The sequence below is a fragment of the Talpa occidentalis genome, unplaced genomic scaffold (assembly GCF_014898055.3).
Source record: "Talpa occidentalis isolate TD23 unplaced genomic scaffold, MPIMG_talOcc4v2.1 talOcc4.4, whole genome shotgun sequence".
NCBI lineage: Eukaryota > Metazoa > Chordata > Mammalia > Eulipotyphla > Talpidae > Talpa > Talpa occidentalis.
The window spans coordinates 28,329,805-28,353,092 of record NW_023604295.1 but is presented as its reverse complement, the minus strand read 5'-3'; the positions used below and the strand labels follow the sequence as shown (position 1 = coordinate 28,353,092).

The following is a 23,288-nucleotide window of genomic DNA, read 5'->3' as shown; positions in this document are numbered from 1 at the left end:
GTCTCTGCTGAATCCTCTCAACCCTCCTCCCCCTGCACCTCTGGCCTGTAGCCCAGTTCCCAGCATTCATAAGTAAAATGACTCTTTAAAAACAAAAAAAGATGTGGTAGAATCACACAATAGAATACTTAGTCTTCAACCATAAGGAAAGATAAAAATGTTGCCATTTACAGAAAAACTGAAGGGAACTAAAGGGAATTATGTGCAGTAAAGTCAGAAAAAAACAAATACTGGACAATCAGATAAAATACTTACAAAAACGAAGATATTAGGGGGCCTTCCAGGTGGCACAAGGGGTTAAGACACAACCTATTAAGCTAGATGCACAGCACGAGTTCAATTCCCAGCATGGGAGCTGCCCACATGGCACAGCAGACCTCTCCTGATTCACCCGCTGCTCCCCTCAGCAGTGTATTTCACTCAGTCGGCCTGTACTGTTCCCCACTCTGCCTGTGGTGAGTCTTCTTACCCCCCACAACTCTGGCCTGTAACCCAGTTCTTGTATGTATAAATATATCTTAAAAAAAAAAAATCTATAAGAGATTAATAAATGAAGTGAGTTTCTGAAGCTAAGGGGTGGGGTGGGGAATGGATTTAAAAGGATTTATGGGTTGGTGGTGAGACAAAATAAAGTACTAGACATAAATCTAAAATTCTTAAGGGCTGGCCAACAGGAAAAAAATTCTCTCTTTGTAGGAGGTAAAATTGGTTTTTCATTTTCACACTTTACATTCAATGGAATATTTTCTGAAAATTCACTGTATTATTTTGGATATGTCTTTTCCAAAAAACTATTTATCTTATTAATGAGTCTCAAGAAGCTATTAAAAATTAAGCCTACTGGGCCTCCCCAGTGGCGCAGCGATTGAACGTTGGGCTGCGAAGCTGCCCGCAGCCTCTGCAGCACCGGTTCGACCCCCAGCCGCCGGGCGGGGGTCCCACATGGCACACAGACCTCTCCTGTGGCGCCCACTGCTCCCCTCAGCTGTGTATTCCGTCAGTCTGCTTGTTCTGCTCCCTGCCTTGGCCCTGGTGAGTTCTCTCACCCTCCTGCACTTCTGACTGTACCCAGTGCTTGTATAAATAAATAATAAATCTTTTAAAAAAAAAGAATTATTCCTTTAAAAAAATTAAGCCTATTATAATTTCATGAACCCTATCTACTTCTGCAAAAACTACTTACTCATGTTCACATATGGCTTGGCAAAGAAAAGTCATGATATAAATGAGAAATAAATTGGGGGGAAGCAGGAGAAGAGTTATCAAAGCTTGAATATTTTGAATTCTTAAGATAAACAACCAAAGATACCCCCACCCAAGAGCAAAATCATTTCCCAATTCAGAACACCTAAAAGCAAATAGTTTGTACCTCTAGTCTTTAAAATTAAGAATTCCATCAATAAACAACTTACTTGTTTTCAAAAACAACTGTGAGGGAATCTTCATGAACATCTTTGATAAATCCCTGCAAAAAAACAAAGGCATATGAGCATTCAATTAAAAGGAACATTAACTATAAAAGCCTATATAAGAAATACAAAGACAGGGCCTCCCCGGTGGCGCAGCGGTTGAGCGCTGGGTTGCGAAGCTGCCTGCAGCCTCTGCAGCGCCGGTTCGATCCCCGGCCACCGGAGGAGGGTCCCACATGGCGCGCAGACCTCTCCTGCCGCCCGCTGCTCCCCTCAGCAGTGTACTTCGGTCCTTCTGCCTGCTCTGCTCCCCGCTCTGGCTCTGGTGAATTCTCTCACCCTCCCGCGCTTCTGACTGTACCCAGTGCATGTATAAATAAATAAATAAATCTTTAAAAAAAAAAAAAAAAAAAAAAAAAGAAATACAAAGACAATATGGAGTACCGAAAATAACAGAGAACTTAGAATTAGATCTGTATTTGATTTCTATTGCCATCATTTAAGAGATATTATGACCTTGTAAGATATTTAACGTCGTTGAACCTCAGTTTTCATACAGTATCATCACCTCGGAATGAGGAAACATAAAAACACATTCCTGAAACATCAAAGGCATTAGTTAACACTAAAACTTGAGTAAAGCAGTATGCAGCACAGGTTCTAGAGTCAGACTGTCAGGATTTACATGCCAGGCTGATTCTATCAGTTAAACATTCTTGGGCATAGTTTTAACCTGAGTTCATCATAACTCATGAAATTACAAAAATTAAGCACCTAACAGAGAGCAAGAACTCACTCTTATTACAAATACTGGCAATAAAAATAAGTAAATGGCACTGGCTAGATTTTGAAAACTTGCCTTGCTATTAATTTAACCTCATTTCCCCTACCAACTTCTCTTCCTCCATTTATGATAAAACAGGCTTATGATGGGCCTCCCCGGTGGCGCAGCGGTTGAGCGCTGGGTTGTGAAGCTGCCCGCAGCCTCTTCAGCGCCAGTTCGATCCCCGGCTGCTGGGCGAGGGTCCCACATGGCACGCAGACCTCTCCTACCGCCCGCTGCTCCCTTCAGCAGTGTGCTTCGGTCCTTCTGCCTGCTCTGCTCCCCGCTCTGGCTCTGGTGAATTCTCTCACCCTCCCGTGCTCCTGACTGTGCCCAGTGCTTGTATAAATAAATAAATAAATAAATAAAAATCTTAAAAAAACAAAAACAAAAACGAAACAGGCTTATGGTGAACAATAAAAAAAAAATCACTAGTCCTTTTCTAGCCTTAGAATTAATTTTGAAATCAGTCTTTTTATTCATTTGATTAGTATAACTGAAAGAAAAAGATATAATACGCTGAAGAAAGGATTTAGTTGTAGAATAACTGTTCAAATTCTTACTCTACCACTATATAACCTGGGGCAAACAGTCCTTGACACTTGCATAATTACAAGTAACATTAAACAACAATTCTTATTACTGCCAATTGTCACTGCAATATTCTCAACCTCACTCAAATGCTTACAATACACTTGGAACCTAACCACTAGGTACTTAGCACATTCTTTATTACAACATGTTTATCACACTGAACTCCAGGATTTGCACTAAAAACTAGCAAACATACTTTCAGTACCTGGTTAAAACATGGCAGAAATGAATAAATCTGTTTATTTCATCTTCCTCACTAAAGTCCTCTGAAATAATCCTAAAGGATTATTTTTAATAATCCTAAAGTTCATGGCATAAATCTAGATGAATAAAGAGCATATTGCTATAAAATTTGGGAAATTTACACAGATGGGAATACCTTATTAAAAAACAAAGCAACAACTACTAATATTTAAATTCCCTCCTGTATGTCAGACACTATTCCAAACAAATCAGCAAAGAAAGACTGAACAGTAGAAACTCAAAGAACAAGGACTTCCCTGGTGGCTCAAGGGGTTAAGACACAACCTATGAAGCTGTCTGCAGCCTCTACAGCACAAGTTCCATGCCCTGGTAGGCCAGGCAGCTACCCACATGGTGCTGCAGACCTCTCCTGATTCACCCACTGCTCGCCTCAGCAGTGTACTTCGGTCAATATGCCTGTTCTATTCCCTTGTTCTGTTCACTCTGTCTCTGGTGAATCCTCTCCCCCGCCCCCCACCCCTCACACCTCTGGTCTGTACCCCAGCTCTTATATGCATGAATAAATAAATCTTAAAAAAAAAAAAAAAAGCTCAAAGAACAAGCAAATCACCATTATCACCTTAAAAATCTGGAAATGTACATACAGAGTCTTGGAAAGAAGAAAGTAACAGATGGAAATGAAAATAAAATCTGTTCTCTTAGTTTCTTTAATAGTAGGATAAATCAACCACAGAATGTAGGTAACTCATAAATTTAAAAGTCTCTCAGTGACCTCCTCCCACATTTGCTACTCAATTCTATTATTTTGTAATTTGGCCCTAATGTCTCTTCAACTCCAAGTACCTGCTTATTAACTGATTAGTTACTATGTAATATTTCATGCAAATATCCCAGATGAGGTCTAAAACTCAGAATACCTCCTTGGGACTTCTAGGGTGCTACTATAATAGCTCCTGTCTTAAAATTCTGAAGACTTTTTTATCCCTCTTTCACCTCCCAAAGCTAAAAAGTGAGTTGCCATTCCAGTTCAAGCTCTGATTATTGGACTGTGCTATAAATAATGACAGCCTGGCCAGTTTTTCTATTTCTAGTTCACCTAAACATTCACTTTCAGCAATTATTTTGGGTCAGCGCTTTCATAGTTATATCACCAGCAAGTCAATAGTATACACCCTTGCCATTTCTACACGAAAGAGTATGTCAGAAACTGACAATTTCCAATTAAAATATCTTTGTCATCAAAGGTTAGCCATATTTTTAGCTTTGACAATTGCAGCTCATCACACTTGCAGTTTGGAAAGTTTCACAAATTAATATTTTTGCTGTATAATTTACACAACAAAAAGATAAATTCAAAATCAGAATTCAAGCCCACTAGGAAATTCTACTCTTCATTATAACAGAAACCTTTTTATATAAAAATCAATGTTTAATATCCCTCCCACCTCTACTCCCATTTAACTTCCAGCACAAACATCAGCATCAGTTTTGTTTGGATACATTTTTCAAAAGTCTAAGGAAAAAAATACAGTTCTGAACACTCACTTTCACTGTAAATACCCTTCAGATCCTAAAATGTTTCTGAATTGTAATGAACAGTAAAGGGAACATGGTCTAATCCCAAATCCTAGATTTTATGTATAAGGTACTTCTAATGGCCAGATTTCTATAAACTTTTGTCTATTTCACACAGTCCACAATTTTAAAGGCATTTTGTACTGTCAAAAATCTCTAGACTCAGCCTCCTCGGTGGCGCAGCGATTGAGCGCTGGGTTGTGAAGCTGCCCACAGCCTCTGCAATGCCAGTTCGATCCCCGGCTGCCAGGTGAGGGTCCCACATGGCGCGCAGACCTCTCCTGCCGCCCACTGCTCCCCTCAGCAGTGTACTTTGTCAGTCTACCTATTCTCTTCCCCGCTCTGGCTCTGGTGAATTCTCTCACCCTCCAGCACTTCTGACTGTACCCAGTGCTTGTATAAATAAAAAAATAAATAAATCTTAAAGAAAAAAATAAAATAAAATAAATTATAAAAAAAAAATCACTAGACTGATGCTAAATTCCTGTACTCTCAAAAGACAGGAAATGGCAGGGCTAGTTTTTTGACAAGATCATTGAGACTCTGGAGACACTAAATAACAGGTACATTTGTCTGCACATGGCACAGGGAGAGAGCTTTTGTTTTAACTCTATGCAAGCTTTAGGGATTTAGTCTCCTACTGTATCTTCCTTTTAACATTCATCTGACCCAATATTTCCCAGAAGAAAATCCTTGAGATTTATTTTATTTCCTACATATATGCAAATATTTGCATATCATTATAAAGCATCATTATAAAATTCTTCTAATTTTGTTCACTCAGTTTAACACATGTACAAATGAAATCTTTATAATTTAAAATAAGCATCATTAAGTAATAACAAGGGGATATAACACATCTGAGCATAATCAAAGTATCTCAGAATATTATTCCTGACAAAACAATCGAAGGTCATATAGGGGAAAAAAAAAAAAAACAAAAAATGCCATAAGGAGTTAAGCAGGAATTCCTGAGCAATGAAAGCACTATCTGAAGTGTTGTTTTTTTTTTTTTCAAAAGTATCTAGCTAAAATTAAACTTAAAGCTTCAGTAAGGTAGCAAATTAACCAATAATCAATTAGGTTTCTACATTAAAAGCAACAAGCAGCTGGGAAATAGATGAAAAATATTCTTATGATAGAAACCAAAATAAAGTCCTAGCAATGCCCTTAACAACAATAAAAAACGTCTAAGATTTATGTGAGAAATCTTGAAACTCAGCTAATGAATCTAAACACAAATTCTAAGAATATATAAGTAAGCCACATCAAGTTCTCAGAAAAATCCTGATATTATAACAGTTTCAAGATGCCTCTAAAATGGATTCCACTGAAATATTCTTAGTTCTCCTGGTGAGAGAAGAGTAAGTTTATAAAATGATAAAATCTACTTTAAAATTATACCTAAACCTGGGCCTCCCTGGTGGAATAGGGTTTGTTAAAGACAGCACTATCAAGCTACTGCCAGCCTCTACAGCAGGAATTGATCCCCAGACCTAACCTGGCCAGCCAGGGAGCAACAGACGAGGCCCAGCAGACCTCTCCTGTCTCACCCGCTGCTCCCCTCAGCAGTGTGCATTTGAGTCCAAGGCCGGTGGGGATCGAACTTGTGCTGCAGAGGCTGCGGGAGAGCTTCACAGCGTGGCGCTCAACCTCCTGAGCCACCAGGGGAGGCCCAATAGCTACCAAATATTAAAATGTACTTTAATCAAAACAAAACAAAAATTTTAAAAACAAAAGATTCAGGGCCTCCCCAGGTGGTGCGGCGGTTGAGCGCTGGGCTGCGAGGCTGCCCCAAGCCTCTGCAGCACCAGTTCGATCCCCAGCCAATGGCAGAGTCCCACAAGGCATGACAGACCTCTCCTGTGGCGCCCGCTACTCCCCTCAGCAGTGTATTTCTTGTCAGTCTACCTGTTCTGTTCTGGCTCTGGCGAGTTCTCTCATCCTCCTACACTTCTGACTGTACCCAATGCTTGTATAAATAAATAAATAAATCTTTTTAAAAAAATTTCAAAACAATGGATATTACAAATAGTGGAAGGACTGGTTTTTTTTTTTAAGATTTATTTTACACAAGAACTGGGGTGCAGGCTAGATGCGTGGGAGGTGAGAGGACCCACCAGAGACAGAACAGGGAATAGAACAGACAGACTGATGAAATGCACTGCTGAGAGGAGCAGCAGGTGTGACAGGAGAGGTCAGCCGGGCCATGTGGGACCCTCACCAGCGGGCCGGGATCGAACTGGCGCTGCAGAGGCTGTGGACAGCATCACAGTGCAGTGCTCAACCACGCACAGTGCTCAACTCCCTGTGCCACCAGGGGAGGCCACCTGGGGAGGCCCAAGACCGGATTATTTTTTAATGATATTAAGACACTTATAATTTGGGGGGAAAATTAAAATGGATGGTCACCAAAAATAAATGAAAGCTCAAACTTTGTAAGACCTATAAACATTCTATTATTCATGAATAAGTAACTAGAGTAAGGAAGGCCTTTCTAACCAAAAATGCAAACCCACTAAAAATCACTAACAAAAAAATGGGCCTCCCTGGTGGCGTAGGTAGTTGAGCGCCGTTCTGTGAAGCGGGCCTCGGAGCAACCCACATGGCCAGCAGACCTCTCCTGTCTTGCCCGCTGCTCCCCTCAGCAGCGTATTTCGTCAGTCTGCCTGTTCTGTTCCCCGCTGTCTCTGATGAGTCCTCTCACCCTCCCGCACCTCTGGCCTGTACCCCAATTCTTGTATAAATAAATCTTTAAAAAAAAAAAAAAGCCTGACTATATATTAAAAAAAAAAAATCACAAACAAAAAGCTGGAAAAGTTTATACTACCTAAAAGTTGAAATGTGATAAACATCACATACAAGGAGGGTGAATCAACACACAACAGTTAAATTCCCAACTTGTAAGTCTCAGGTGAGTTAGCAAAAGCATCTGAGCAAGCTTAAAATTCACAGAAAAGAGCCGTAAGTTTAATACACTGATATAAACCTTCTTTAATATGTTGCCCATGTATTACAATTTGCTCTGAACTTTAATTTTCATCCTTCCAAATATCTTGTAAAATCTCCCTCATCAGAGTATAAAGATCAACCTCATTTTGTTTAACATTTGTATAAGGTGTTTGGCAATTGAGAGGTGGCAGCTTAAGTGGCCTGTGGAAAGAACAAGATGCAAAAAAATATCTGCCTAATTTAAGGATACATTTTTTAAATTACAGAACATTGCAGCTGGAAAAAAATCAAGTTTCTGGACTTGATGGCTATGGGATTAGGGGGAAAAATGACACTCCCCTTCACCCAAGACTAGGGATTAAAGAAACATGGTATTGGGCCTCCCTGGTGGCGCAGCGGTTGAACGCTGGGTTGCGAAGCTGCCCGCTGCCTCTGCAGCGCCGGTTCGATCCCCGGCTGCTCCCCGGCCACCGGAGGAGGGTCCCACATGGCGCGCAGACCTCTCCTGCCCACTGCTCCCCTCAGCAGTGTACTTCGGTCCTTCTGCCTGCTCTGCTCCCCGCTCTGGCTCTGGTGAATTCTCTCACCCTCCCGTGCTTCTGACTATACCCAGTGCTTGTATAAATAAATAAATAAAATAAATCTTAAAAAAAAAATAAAGAAAGAAACATGGTATGAATGCTTTCCAGAAATGGAAAAACTGATAACTATAGTGTCTTTTTTTTTTTTTAAGATTTATTTATACAAGAACCAGAGTATAGGCCATATAGGTGGGAGGGTGAGAGGATTCACCAGAGACAGAGCGGGTAACAGAACAGGTGGACTGACTGAAATACACTGCAGAGGGGAGGCAGCAGAGGTCTGCCGCACCATGTGGGTAGCTCCCCAGCTGGCAGGGATCAAGCCCACACTGCAGAGGCTGCGGACAACTTCACAGTGCTAGCGCTCAACCGCCTGTGCCACCAGGGATGCCAGTAACTATAGTTTTTTTTTTTTTTTTTTTTTTAAAGTGAAAACAGATGAATTAAGGACTCTGGCTCTGCAAAAATTACTTAATGATTCTGAAGGAAAAAAAATTATTTTATTAGACCTTCCAGACCCAGGGAGCAATATTATCTTAAACTTATCCAAATCTGATCATTCTATGAGAGGTCTTTCTTGGGTTGTGACTTACAAATCTATTAAGAGGCATTAATTTGAGAGCATTTCCACTGAACTAACATGTAGGCTAGGTAACGGCTTTGACTGCAAAGTATCATTTCAAAATTTTCAAAATCCCACTAATGACCGACCTATTACTACAATTTATTACAACACTAGATGTATGTTCCTTATAAAGGTGAAAACAGACTTTAAAGGTGAGCAACCTACTACTAGAAACCACACAGTTTAAAATCCTCAATTACATAGTTCACAATGGAAGCCCAGATGTAAATTCCCAAGGTGTATACCCTAAAAGCTATAAACCTTAAATTTCAAAATTCTTAGAGGAGAGTTTGACTGGTAAGAGATTGAGCAAAAGGAGGGCAAAATAGTACAACCTTCCTCAAAAAAAGATTAGGTTTTTTTATGACAATAATCTAAAATGGTAGAAGCAAGAAGAATTGGTCAGGAATCAAACTTCTAGTTACATTTATTATCTTAGCAAACAAAAGCAAAAAAATTCTCATGTCACTGCTTCCTTCAAACTTTATTGACAGAATATTCTTATGTAGGGGCCTCCCTGGTAGTGCAGGAATTAAAGACCGCACTATCAAGCTATCACCAACCACTGCAGCAGTTCGATTTTCGGACAGCTAAGGAGCTACCCACATGGCACAGAAGACCTCTTCTGTCTTGCCTGCTGCTCCCTCAGCAGTGTATTTCAGTCAATCTGCCTGTTCCGTCCCCCGCTGTCTCTAGTGAATTCTCTCACACTCCCTGGCACCTCTGGCCTATACCCCAGTTCCTGCATGCATAAATAAATCAATCTTAAAAAAAAAAAATTCTTATATAACTTAAGAGTCACTCTAGCTTTAATATGTCTATCAATGTTTTTATTTTTTAATGTTTTTCTCAGGATCACTGGCATTTCACATCAACTGAAATTTACAGATTTTCATTTTCCCTTCTACTTATTTGGCATAAAAGCTAGAAACAACATTTTTTGATGCCTTTTCCAATGTGTTAAAATACTGCAATTGATGGTATAATGTTGTATTTCCCAAAATAAACATGAGAATAAATCACACATTAGATGCACTGGGCTCAGTGTTTGTTAGATCCTGCAGAGCTTTTCTTTCTGAATGGGTTAACTAAGCATTTTCCTTGACTATATCAAGTCCAAGTTTACTGCTGTGGATTACAATGTTTACAAAAATACAACCCTTGTGACAAAAAAGTTAATAGCATAATTTGTGTGAAATTCACCTCAGGTTTTTGTTTGAAAACTGCCACCAAGAATTTGAAAGTCACTTGTTAGCCTCTAATCAATTATCAATTTACTGATTTACAATCGGACCCCTTCCAGTCCTTCAATTCCTAAGTACTTTGCATCTCTGAAGTCAGGGTGCTGTTTACAATTAATAAGGGTGCATAGAACAGCTGACAACCATATGGTAGTCAGGCTACATCTCTGTTTAAACACGTTCAAACTTAGCTTGCTTGGAATTTTCTGTGGCAATCACTTGACTGCAACCCTTCTATGATCTCAGTCAGAAAACCAATGAAGGACCATTTTATGAAAGACTAATCTCTTACCAAAAGGTTGTACTGTTGACACCTTCTGATAAAATCAAGAAAGCACTAGTATCAAAATATGCATAGTGGATGAAAATTCTTGAAAGAAAATCCTGACTATAAACAGAGGAAAGCTCTTTAAAAGGGAGAGCGCTTTAAATGCGTTTGCAACATCAGTGCACTCCAAGTATTGAGGAAGATACTGTGTGAAGAAACACATTCTTCTGACTGTGAAGATGCTTTAATCAAACTTTATTTGGCTTCTATTTTCCCTTATATGTATGCAAATGTTTAAAGATGATGTTTAAATAACAAGAACTCTAAGATAAAACTGCCACACCAATTAACATTTCTTCTTAGTGTCTCTTACAAATGACACATTAGATACAATTAAAGTACCTTGCTCTTCCACCGCGCCCAGATCTATACCTGGAAAAACAACCTATACCCTTTTAACAAGACAAACATCTACACCCTTTGCTTACTTTATACCTCAAATCAACATGTCAACAATCAGAATCAACTGTTGTCCTTTCCTGCAACCTGCAAGTGTCATGACTTATTTTATGAGATTAAAAAAAGAAAACTGAATACAACAGCAGCATTTCTTAATTATGATTCTAAGAGCATACATCCCAGTCGCTAAGGCATTTATTTTGTACAATAAGCTAACTTCTCTCTAATGCATCTAGAATGATACTTCTGGTATTTCTCTGCCTTCAAATGAGAAAGTATTATGTTGAGAAAGGCTTTTAGGGGCTCTCAGATCCAGGTGCTCATCATTATAATAAGTATTTTTATATATAAAAGTTTCTCAGTTTGTAAACCAAGGGAACTAAATCTTTAACTAAAAACTAAGGTATTCTTAGGCACTCAAAGGTATGCTAGAAGTAAGTAAAACTACTCCCTCCTCCCTTAAATAGCATGGTAAATCTTCCTGGAGCTTTTCTTGCAAGTAATTTAAAGTATTTAATATAAAACATTTTGTTTCTGGATTGTGTAATAGTTAAAAGAGATACAGAAAGAATTCCTTATTAGGAAAATTAAAATCTTTTAATTTTTTTTTTATTTTTGCGTATAAGAACTGAGGTGTAGGCCAGAGGTGCAGGGGGTGAGAGGATTCACCAGTGACAGAGTGGGGAGCAGAACAGGTAAAATGACTGAAATACACTGCTAAGGGGAGCAGTGGGCAAGACAGGAGAGGTCTGGTGAGCCATATGTGGGTTATCTCCCAGGCTAGATCTAACTCAGGCCATAAAGGTAGTAGGGCTGAGACTTAACCCCCAGCCTACCAGGGAGGCCCCAGAAATAAATTCTTACTATTTAAAGAAACTAAGATTGTTTCAGATCGACTACTATGTGGTAGGTGAAACAAGACAGGGTCTTGGGCAGTAACGTAAGGAAAGCAGAGTCCTAACTGACTTTATTTGCTTCAAAAGTCACAATGCTACACTCCCTCCCCTCTCTTCCTGTCCCCAGGAACTCTGAATGGTCTTTCCAGAGAATCCCAGAGACATTCAGAGCAATTATCAGGAGGTTCTTAATTATGTCAACCCTGAATGGCACCAAGTTCTCCTGGATATTAAATACCATAGTCCCATCCCAGTCCTAGAAGTGACAGCGATTGACTGAGAAGAAAAAAATAGTAATTCCACTATAAAACAAAGATTATTTACTACAATGTGCTATCACAAATGTCTATGAATATTCAAAATTAAGTGTTGATATGTTTAACAGCAACTATATTGATGAGTTTATAACTAGAAGAAAATGTAGGAAATTTTATGTTTAACCTGGACACAGGTTGTTTTAACCAAAACTAGAAATGTGGGAGCCTTACTGAGAAAAGTTTTCAGCATATAAAAAATATAAAACTTGGGCCTCCCTGGTGGCACAAGGGGTTAAGATGCAACCTAAGAAGCTATCTCCAGCCACTGCAGCAAGAGTTTGATACCTAGCCAGGGAGTTACCCACAAGGCACAGAAGACCTCTCCTGACTCGCCCACAGCTCCCCTCAGCAGTGTATTTCAGGAGAGCTGCCTGTTCTGCTCCCCACTCTCTCTGGCGAATCCTCTCACCCTTCACACCTCTGGCCTACACCCCAGTTCTTGTATGCATAAATAGTCTTTAAAACATGACAATGTAATTATAAAACCCACTTCTGGCAAGGATGTAGAGTTGAGATTCACCAATGGAGGAAATAAGTAATAAATCTTTTAGGAAGTAATCAGTGAAATTTTATTACACTATAAAATAATTCCTGGGCCTTCCTGATGGCACAAGGGGTAAAGATGCAACCTATGAAGCTGTCTGCAGCCACTGCAGCACTAGTTCAATCCCCAGCCAGGAGCTACCCACATAGCGCAGCAGACCTCTCCTGACTCGCCCCCTGCTCCCCTCAGCAGTGTTTTTCAGTCAGTTGGCCTGTTCTGCTCCCCGCTGTCTCTGGTGAATACTCTAACCCCTGCACCTTTGGCCTGTACCCCAGTTTTTGTATGCATAAATATTTACCAAAAAACCCCTACATAACTAAGTCATTTCAAATTAAAGGATACATTATAAAAATAAAGTATGCCAATTTATTAATTATATCACTTATTACAGAAATCACTGCACACGATGACGCAGTAAGTTCTGTTAAAGGAAAAAAATTACTCAAGGTATGTCTTTAGCACTCATTAATACTGAACATTATTCTAAATTTTAAAGTGACAATGAAAATGTTAGCATTTCGTAAGAAAGTGTAAATATATACTATGCTTGCATACTAGTAATAAATGCTCTTAGCATGCTACATTCACAAGTTTATAGCTACCCAAAACTATCACCAGTTCTTCCTGTTGGAGAGATGAAGTTCCCTATAGTTCTCTGCAAGCATAAAGTTCTGTTACAATGGGGCCTGGGGGGTGGGGGGGTGTGCAGCAAGCGATGCTCTGCGAAGCTGTCTGCAGCCTCTGTAATGCAGGTTCGATTTCCAGCAGGCCAGGGAGAAACCCACATGGCGCAGACCTCTCCTGCCTCGCCTGCTGTTCCCCTCAGCAGTGTCTTCTGTCATCTGCCTGTTCTGCTACTCGCTCTCTCTGGTGAATTCTCTCACCCTCCCGCGCCTCTGACCTGTACCCCAGGTTCTTGTATAAATAAATCTTGGGGAAAAAAAAAAAAGTTCTGTTACGACGTCTTAACTGGACCAGCCTAACACATAACCCCTAAAAAGATTTTAACTTCAGTTTGAAATAAGAATCAGATAGTGGGGCCTCCCTGGGGGCGCAGGGGTTGAGCGCTGGGTTGCGAAGCTGCCCGAAGTCTCTGCAGCACCGGTTTCATCCCCGGCTGGGCGAGGGTCCCACATGGTGCTCAGACCTCTCCTGCTGCTCGCTGCTCCCCTCAGCAGTGTACTTCGTCACTCTGCCTGTTCTACTCTCTGCTCTGGTGAATTCTCTCACCCTCCTGTGCCTCTGACTGTACCCAGGCTTGTATAAATAAATGAATCTTTAAAAAAATAAAATAAAAAAGGAATCAGATAGTTAGCTTTGTGTATATGCAAGAATGCTAAGATTACACAACAAATCAGAGCTTCCAGAAGTCAAGATGTTACAGGGCAACCCCAATGTGAAATGGGTTGGCATAACTGTGGGTCCTCACCCGCACACTTTAAAAGGAACTTACAATGAGACTCAACTGCAGGTACACATAAAAAGGGTAGTAAAGGATTTCTTTACAAAAAGGGGAAATGAAGAGGGCCTCCCCTGGTGGCGCAGCCCCCGGCCGCCAGGCCAGGGTCCCACATGGCGCTCAGACCTCTTCTGCCATGCCCACTGCTCCCCTCAGAAGTGTATTTCATCAGTCTGCCTGTTCTGCTCCCTGCTCTGGCTCTGGTGAATTCTCTCACCCTCCTGTGCTTCTGACTGTACCCAGTGCTTGTATAAATAAATAAATAAATCTTAAAAAGGGGGGGGGGATGAAGAAATGAACAACTCAGTGAGAAATAAATTGGTGACAGCGTCCTGCCAATTCTGCTGATCTGGAACCCCAACAGCACACAAAAGCTGGTGAAAAACCAAAGACACACCCCCCCCCCCCCCCGCCCAGATGTCCAAACCTGGCTGCTTAGCTCCACCCTTAAGTCCCAGCAACCCTCCCTTCAGTGGTGGTGACATTGTGGGATTTGTAGTCCTTGGTGTCTTGAATCCCTTTGTTCTGGGGTGGGGGTGGGTCCATAAAACCTGTTTGTGGAGTCTGTTCAGGATCCTTTCCCCCCAACAAAGAGTTCCAATAAATTTGTACAGAAGACCTAACATATACTTAAGAACACATATCAAGTCACTTTATAATTTAAGACTTTAAAATAACCTGAAAAACTGAAAAAGCAAAATTATGAAGCAAGAAACATTTTACTCAAATTGGCCAAAATGAGAAATGAAGAGAGGGGTCTGAAAGATTCCTGAACCTGAAGAAACCTTGACAAAGGAACCCAGGTTCCTCTGCAAAGAATAAGTATAAACTTCAACAGTTACCACTGTCAGAGACTGCTATTCATCCTCCAAAAGAGCTAAGCAAAAAATCCTGAAGCTAAAGTATGAGAGACAAGTTGAAACAACTGATATTTATTTTTTTAAAGATTCATTTATTTATACAAGCACTGGGTACAGTCAGAAGCACAGGAGGGTAAGAGAATTCACCAGAGCCAGAGTGGGGATCAGAACAGGCAGACTGATGGAATACATTGCTGACGGGAGCAGTGGGCATGGCAGGAAAGGTCTGTTGCGCCATGTGGGACCCTCACTGGTGGCTGGGGATGGAACCGGCGGCTCTGCAGAGGCTGCAGCGCTCAACCGCTGCGCCACAAGGGGAGGCCCACAACTGATATTTATTAACTGAAATTTAATGTTGGCTCAATTTGGTGATGACTTTCAAGCCTCTTAAATGTGAGAACAAATAAGTTGTGAAGAGACTGTGATACCTGTAAATATTTTGTTTATATTAAATTTGGCAGAACCATCACAACACGGTTTCTTACTATTAGCTAACTATCTACCAAAGACTCTTCTGAAGCATTTCTTGATGCTCAAAAATACTAAGCAGTAAGATTAGCAAAAGATGCCACCATATAAAAACATTTGAGTGAGCTTTTATGTGCATATTAATGCATTTCATATTATTTCCCAAAATACCTTATGTAATCAACATATCTAACAGCTAAGGATGGCATTAATCAGAACTATCCAGCAGAAATTATAAACTGAACCATATAACTAATTTTTTTATTTCTAGTAGCTATATTAAAATAAGTAAAAACAGGTGAAACTGTAATAATAGCCTAGTTAAGCCAACATATCCAAAGTATTTCAACATACTTGAAAGTATTTTTATTTATTTATTTTAAATAGAGGCATGTTTTTATTTATTTATTTTACTTGTTTGTTTTTTTTTGTTTGTTTGTTTATACATGCACTGGGTACAGTCAGAAGCGCGGGAGGGTGAGAGAATTCACCAGAGCCAGAGCGGGGAGCAGAGCAGGCAGAAGGACCTAAGCACACGGCTGAGGGGAGCAGCGGGCGGCAGGAGAGGTCTGCGCACCATGTGGGACCCTCCTCTGGTGGCCGGGGTGCAGCCGGGGATCGAACCAGTGCTGCAGAGGCTGCGGGCAGCTTCACAACCCAGCGCTCAACCGCTGCGCCACCGGGGAGGCCTGAAAATATTTTTAAATTGTGTTTTATACTAAGTTTCTGAAATCAAGTATACAATTCACACTCAAAAACATATCTCAACTCAGACCACTTTACACTTTAGCCCTATGACTGGTGGCTACCATAGTGGAAATAGCCAATTTTTGTAAAGTAAAAACAAATAATTTCTCCCAAGTCATTCCTTTTAATTGTCAATATATTAATTACTAATAATTTTTAACTGATAATTTGGGAAGTCACACAGCTATTTCAAAAAGAAATCAAATTATAAAGGTTAAAGACATCAGGCTCTCTAGCATCTTAAAGATCACTCTGAATCTTGAATCAGTCTCATTAATTTTATGGACTTGATTTGCTTAGCCTCAGTTTCCTCAATTGGTGGCTAACACTGTTTTTCACTGACTGAGATGCTGAAAAGAGAAATTCACATAACGTACCTGCACATTCTAATGGAGCCTGAGTACTCAATAAATAGTTACTAGTATTAGAGGCTAGATGGAATCTTAGTGAACTAGCATATACCTAGCAGATTCTACCCCTTAGTAGGTTGTGTTGAAAGAAATCTAACTGCCTCATACTGAAGATGGAAAAACCAAGGTCTCACAATGCACTAATACAAGAATTAGGGCTCAATCATCAAATACTGTTCTTCCCACTACCAAAACAAAAACAAACCCACGCTGGTTTGCTCCATCCTTAACACTGTAGCAGAAAACGCACTTCTTGAGTTATGATCCTCCAGTCAACTGTCTGCCTTGTCTAATTAGAACTTAAGCCCATTGCCTTTTAAAGAACTTCTAATGCTATATTAACCCAGGCAACTGTAAGTGAGAAGTCCTAGAGTTAAATCTCATTTCAGTGGCAGTGTAATCTTGGACAAATTAATCATTATTGTCAATTTCTTAAAATGTACAATGGAGATAATATACTCCATGGATTCCTTGAAAGAACAAAATCAGGAGGGGCCTCCCACGTGGCACAAGGTGTTAAGCACAGCACTATGAAGCAATCCGCAGCCTCTGCAGCATGAGTTCGATCCCCAGGCAGCCAGGGAGTAACCCACATGGTGCAGCAGACCTCTCCTGTCTCACCTGCTGCTTCCCCTCAGCAGTGTATTTCAGTCAATCTGCCTGTTCCCCACTCTGTCTCTAGTGAATCCTCTCACTCCCCCACATCTCTGGCCTGTACCCCAGCTCTTTATGCATAAATAAATCCTTTAAAAAAAAAAAAAGAAAATCAGGAAAAAAGCAGAAACTTAAGTGAACATGAATAGACTTAATAGCATACAATAAACTTATCTAACAGAAAGCACATACTAGCAATTGATGATTCAGAAAATACATAGGTGCCTAAAAGTAAAAATAGGGAAAAAAGTTTTTTTCTTTAAGTATATAAAGCTAAACTCTTCACAACATATCTTTGTGTAGATTTCTTTTTCCTTTATTGCTTTTCGGATTTTTCATAATTATATTATTGTTACGGAAATACTAAAATAAAGGTTACAGGAAAAATAGTTCATTTAAAAAAATTGACTTATCTTGTCAATTAATTCTTCCTTAACATTCTTTTAAAAAAACACATTTTAGGGCCTCCCCGGTGGCGCAGTGGTTGAGCGCTGGGTTGCGAAGCTGCCCTCAGCCTCTGCAGTGCCGGTTCGATCCCCGGCTGCTCCCCGGCCACTGGAGGAGGGTCCCACATGGTGCGCAGACCTCTCCTGCCACCCGCTGCTCCCCTCAGCAGTGTCCTTCGGTCCCTCTGCCTGCTCTGCTCCCCGCTCTGGCTCTGGTGAACTCTCTCACCCTCCCGAGCTTCTGACTGTACCCAGTGCTTGTATAAACAAAACAAATGAACAAACAAATAAATAAATAAATAAAACATGCCTCTATAAAAAAAAAAAAAAAAAAAAAAAAACATTTTAAAATCTGTAGTTAAAAATTATCTTTAAAATACTTGGAACTGCATATTTTTAACAGCAATCATTAAGACAGCCACTATCTTTCCTCAATTACTTATCTCTACAAGGAAATCAACACAATATACTGTATTAAATCTAAAAACGGTACACACTCAGAACACAACTCCTTTAATGTAACTTTATGGAGCACCGTTAGTGATAATAAACCCAGTGCATAATTTAGTCTCAAATTTGTTCTAACATTAAATTAAGCAAAATAAGGAAATTACAAAACTATTATGATACTCAGAATCAGTTAACTAAAAGTAATTAAATCTACAATAAAGAAGCCCTGAAATTTTAGCATCTTAGAGAGTACATGTTTCCTTAGAACACCACGTAAACTTTCCTCTACATAAGCCAGAAAATGAGTGACTTACATCCAACTTCTATTTAAATTATATTCTGCCCACGGCTATGCAAGCTGCAATGCTTAATTTCATATACATCAGTTAAATAGCACTTTAGGGCCTCTCTGGCGGCGCAAGGGGTTAAGACACAGAGTTCAATAACTGGCCAGGGAAATGACCCACATGGTACAGTAAACCTCTCCTGACTTGCCCACTGCTCCCCTCAGCAGTGTACTTCAGTCAATCTGCCTGTTTTGTTCCCCACTGTCTCTGGTGGATCCTCTCACTCCCCATACCTCTGGCCTCCACCCCAGTTCTTAAGTGAATAATTTTTTTTTTTAAAAAAGTACTTTAATAACTCCAGATGGACACAAGATTTTTGAGGGGGGGGGGTAATGGAAATGTTCTAAAATAAGACTGTGCTAACAGTCTATACAGCTTAACATAATCACACAGACCATAAATTCTACTGCAAAGCTTAAAAAAAAAAAGGCACCCCAAATGACTAGCAATATAACTAAATTGTTGTTTCAGATAGGAAAAGCTATGAATGCATACTTTCATGTACAGTTATATCCCCTATCAAGGGTTTAATTAACCCATCTCCCATTCTTTCCCATACCTAAACTTACAGAGTTTCAAACAGGACCATACCAAGCTTTTTTTTTTTTTTAAAAAAAAAAAACCGTCCCTGGCAGCTGGGATGGAACCGGCGCTGCAGAGGTTGCGGACAGCTTCACAGCACTGCGCTCAACCGCTTGTGCCACCAGGGGAGGCCCACCATACCAACCTTTTTATCTCTTAAGTTAGTTTAGATCCACTGATAAGTACAAAAAGCAGGGCTATGTATTTTTCAAGCCATCACTTGTGCAAATCCTGCTGGAAAAAAATCTCAATTTTCGATCAGATCTTCAGCTCCTCACTGGTTCCAATGAGATGAAGTTACAGCTCCACAAGAAAAACTTTTATCAGTGTGTACAGAACACTCCTTTCAAGGCAGGACAGTATCAGCTACTAACCCCTTGACTTTGAAATTCTTGAATGACCATTCACACTTGACTTTTAGTCAAGTGTATATACAGGCGGGAGTAAAAGGATGAAATCAGAAATCATCTGTGCACTGAAACACCAGTGGGGGGAAAAAGACACGAAAACATAAATAGCAGTTATCTCAAGGCAACTTTGGTTTTTCCTGAAAGCTTCTAAATCTCCCATTGATCATGGGCCTCGCTGGTAAGTGCAAGGGGTTAAGCACCACACTATGAAGCTTTCCAGAACTGTAGCATGAGTTCCTTCCCCAGCTGGCCAGGGAGCTACCCACATGGTGCAGCAGACCTCTTCTGACTCACCCGCTGCTCCCCTCAGCAGTGTATTTCAGTCAGTTTGCATGTTCTGTTCCCCATTCTGTCTCTGTGAATCCTCTCATTCTCCCCCCCCTACATCTCTGGTCTGTACCCCAGCTCTTGTATGCATAAATAAATCCTAAAAAAAAAAAAAAAAGTCTCTCGCTGATCAAATATTAAAATAATTACTGCTACTACAATAAATGCAACAGGCCAGACTCAAAAGTCACTGATGAGACTACATATAGGACATTCTGGAAAATGCAAAATTATGAGGGGACAGAAACATTCTAGGAATTGGGGGTTAAGACACTATTAATAAATAGGCCTGAGTGCAACTTTGTAAATGAGAAAACTATTCCATCTCTATGTCATGGAGGTGATGGTAACAAAACTGCTAGTATTTTATCAAAGTTCATGTAAGTGTACACCCACAAAGGGGTGTTCTTACCATATGCAAATTAATCTCAAAAATTCAAATAGTTAAAAATAACAAACTGCTTGTGCATATTTAATTGTAATTATTTTAGTAAAAGAAAAAAAAAGCCCCACCTTGCTTTGTTAGAAATGGGTAACACCACCAAGGTTGAAAATCAATAGATTTGAAAATTTGGATAGAGATCAACAATACTTTAAAAGTTCCAAACAGGAATGCCTGATTTGCTGCGGATTAAAAAATAATAATAATACTGGGCCTCCCCGGTGGTGCAGCGGTTGAGCGCTGGGTTGCGAAGCTGCCCGCAGCCTTTGCAGTGCCGGTTCGATCCCCGGCTGCTCCCCGGCCACCGGAGGAGGGTCCCACATGGCGCGCTAGACCTCTCCTGCCGCCCGCTGCTCCCCTCAGCAGTGTACTTCGGTCATTCTGCCTGCTCTGCTCCCCGCTCTGGCTCTGGTGAATTCTCTCACCCTCCCGTGCTTCTGACTGTACCCAGTGCTTGTATAAATAAATAAATAAATCTTTAAAAAATAATAATAATAATAATAATACTAAAAAAAAAAATTGCAATCTCTACTAAATAACTTTCAAACTACTGATTTCAAAATCTTATCCAATGTAGCTTGTATAGCAGCCCATCTGCTATAAAAAACACCTGGTTTATGTAAAATGTTCTATCATCTACATATTGAAAAATAAAGCAAAGCAATCCTTTTCTTTTTTTCAATGTACCAGGAAAAAAGTGCACACCTCCATTACAAGAACTGTATAGCCAATTAGTCAGGAATCTGAAACTTACTCAGGAGTGGGAGATTGATACTAAATGATAAACCTTTCTACCCTCGACAAAAGTTTAACAGTTTATGCACAGTACCACAACTGTATCTGCAGCTGTTAAGAAAACGCAACCACTAGATAGCAATTAACAAAAGTCAATGAAATATCTACTGGAATTTCATTTAAGTGCTCTGACACCGTTTTAAACCTACACTGCTAATACAACTTGTCACACATTAAAAGACTACTTTCCACCAGTTTTTATGTTGACCACCTAAAGAGATTTAAACTTGTAAAAAGCTTAGAGATCCTCTATAAGCCAACAGTGATTCCCCACTATGCCATTACCACGTGACACAGCTAAACCAAATCCACATAACTAAGACCTAACCTAGAAAAGGAAAAACGCTAAAAACAGGAAATTAACCACCACAAAAATAAGTCCTCTGGGACAAAAGGTACGATGAAATGAAACCCGGAGAGCCTACTACTACTTACTGTGTAAGCACAATACTCACTCCTGCGTTAGGAGAAGGCCCTTCATAAAAATAGCCAGGACTCTCAAACATTTGAGATGCTGGCTTAGCGAGAATGACTGACAGACAACAGCTGGGGAGGCTTGTATTGATCTTGTAACATCGTGGCATACTTTAGGAAAAAGGGAGAATCAGAAAGGCTTGTTATAGGGGCAAAAGCCAAATGGTAAGGACTTCATTCTCAGTGATGTGACCCCAACAATTGAAGCCCCTACTCCATTCCTCTTCCGTTCACCAGCACCAATCCATAGTAATGCATGGCCTCCTTCCCGATGCAAGCAAACAAAAAAACCCGTGGGGATGGGGGGTGGGGGAACACCTTCCCAAAACACCGGCCAAGTGATACAAAGAATCTAGCCACCTCCCCACCTGTCTCCCCCGATCCAATTCACATGGGAACGCTTCCTTTTTCAAAGCCTGAACTCTTCTCGCCTTTTCTTCCGTAACAGAGGGGCTGAGGCGCCGCCCAATCTCAAAGGCCGCAAAAATATTTCATCCCGCCACATTTCAAGGTATTTCACTTTTCGCTCCATTCCAACCCTCAATCCGGTACCCTCTCCCTTTCGGACTCTAAAGTTTATTAGCCCCAAACCCTAGCACAAAGGTGAATTCCTAGGATTCCGCGACGTGCCCCCCCAGGGGGTGGGGAGGGGTCGGGGCTGCGGGCCGAGGCGCTCCCGCCCGGCCCAGGCCAAGGGGCGGGGAAGCGGCCTCGACCACACAATCCCACCACCTCCTTTCGCGACTCCCCCACCTCCAGGCGCTCAGGCCTGCTCCCGGCGAGCTCTCGGCCGCCCGGCAGCCGTTCGGCTTCTCCTCCTCCGCCCGCCTAAGGCCGCACAAGCATCCAAAATTAAGGCCCATGAGTAGGAAAACGCAAAAGGTGTCCGACCTCTTGTTTCAAAACATAACGGAGCCCGGGCCCCCGAGACCGTTAAACCGCGGGTCGAGGAAGGAGAAGCGAGGGACACAGCGGCCTCCGGCTTTGGCCTGGTTGTCCTTTTCGGCCCCAAACCCCACTCTTAGGAGCCGCCAACCCTCCCCCGCGCCTGCCCCAGCCCCCGGAAGCCCCGACAAAGCGGTAAAAGGGTCGGTACCTTGTAGAAAGCCCCGTTGGAGCCGCGAACCTCCACCGTCAGCTCCGCCATGTTGGAACCGCAAAGGCCGCTGGGAAGAGATTCTAGAAACTTTCCAACCAGCGGGGAGGAGGGGGGAGGGGCGTCAAGGAGGCGGGGGGAGGGGCGGGGAAAACAGGGCGGGGACTGGGATCCCCCGCCCCACACCCTCGGGGTCTCGCCGCTCAGTCCCGACTCTCCCGGTGGGATCCCTCCGCTGCTTACAACAGTTGCCGTGGTCTCCGCCCGCCGCCGCCCGCGCGCCGCTCGCCTCCCGGCACAATCGCGCGACCTTGCGGACCCGCCCTCGTCCCCGCCCCTCAGCGCCCGCTGCGGGCCCAGGTCGGGCCGCCCGGGACCTCTTGCCCCCCGAGAATGACCTGCCTGGGTGGACCCTGCGGGCCGCACGTGTGGGCTCGCTTGGCGCTTCCCTTGGGCGTTCTGCCTTTAAACTTCTGGAAGTGTTGTTAACCCTGGGCTAGCTTGCCCTCCTAGGGGGGGTCAACTTTGGGGGCTCCCCAGTTGCCCAGTGGCACGATCTTTGTGGGGAGAAAGGGACGTAAAAATATGTCAACTGTGTGCCCCACATTCTTGCATCTTGCTCTTTAGAAACCAGTGCCCTTCTCTTGACACAAATCCACAGTTTCGCGCTTTCTCACACGGTTCGGTTCGGCCGAGTCCTCTCCCCACCTGTTACCACTTTATCTGTGTAAAAGCCAATTTAAGTATTCTCAACTTGGGGTTTTTCCGCAACCTGCAACAGTTTAAGTTAATACCCGTTGTTAGAAGTAATCAGGGAAAGAGCAGAATCCTCG

General features: G+C 41.7%; 1 protein-coding gene across 10 annotated transcripts in view; it reads right to left on the bottom strand.

Moving 5' to 3' along the window:
• The window catches only part of FXR1 (FMR1 autosomal homolog 1), a 65,050-nt gene extending 42,375 nt beyond the window's left edge, over nucleotides 1–22,675 (bottom strand). For 4 of the 10 annotated variants that reach the window (XM_037525156.2, XM_037525160.2, XM_037525161.2 and 1 more), the window contains exons 1-2: nucleotides 22,456–22,675; nucleotides 1,413–1,465 (exon numbers count right to left, since the gene is read on the bottom strand). In XM_037525156.2, coding sequence (XP_037381053.1) covers nucleotides 1,413–1,465; nucleotides 22,456–22,506 — 104 coding nt within the window. In that variant the 5' untranslated portion in view covers nucleotides 22,507–22,675. Of the gene's footprint in view, nucleotides 1–1,412; nucleotides 1,466–21,340; nucleotides 21,546–22,455 lie in introns of those variants that run through there. The other 6 variants (XM_037525158.2, XM_054700396.1, XM_037525155.2 and 3 more) reach the window with 5 other exon arrangements.
• Between the last annotated feature and the right edge of the window lie 613 nt (nucleotides 22,676–23,288).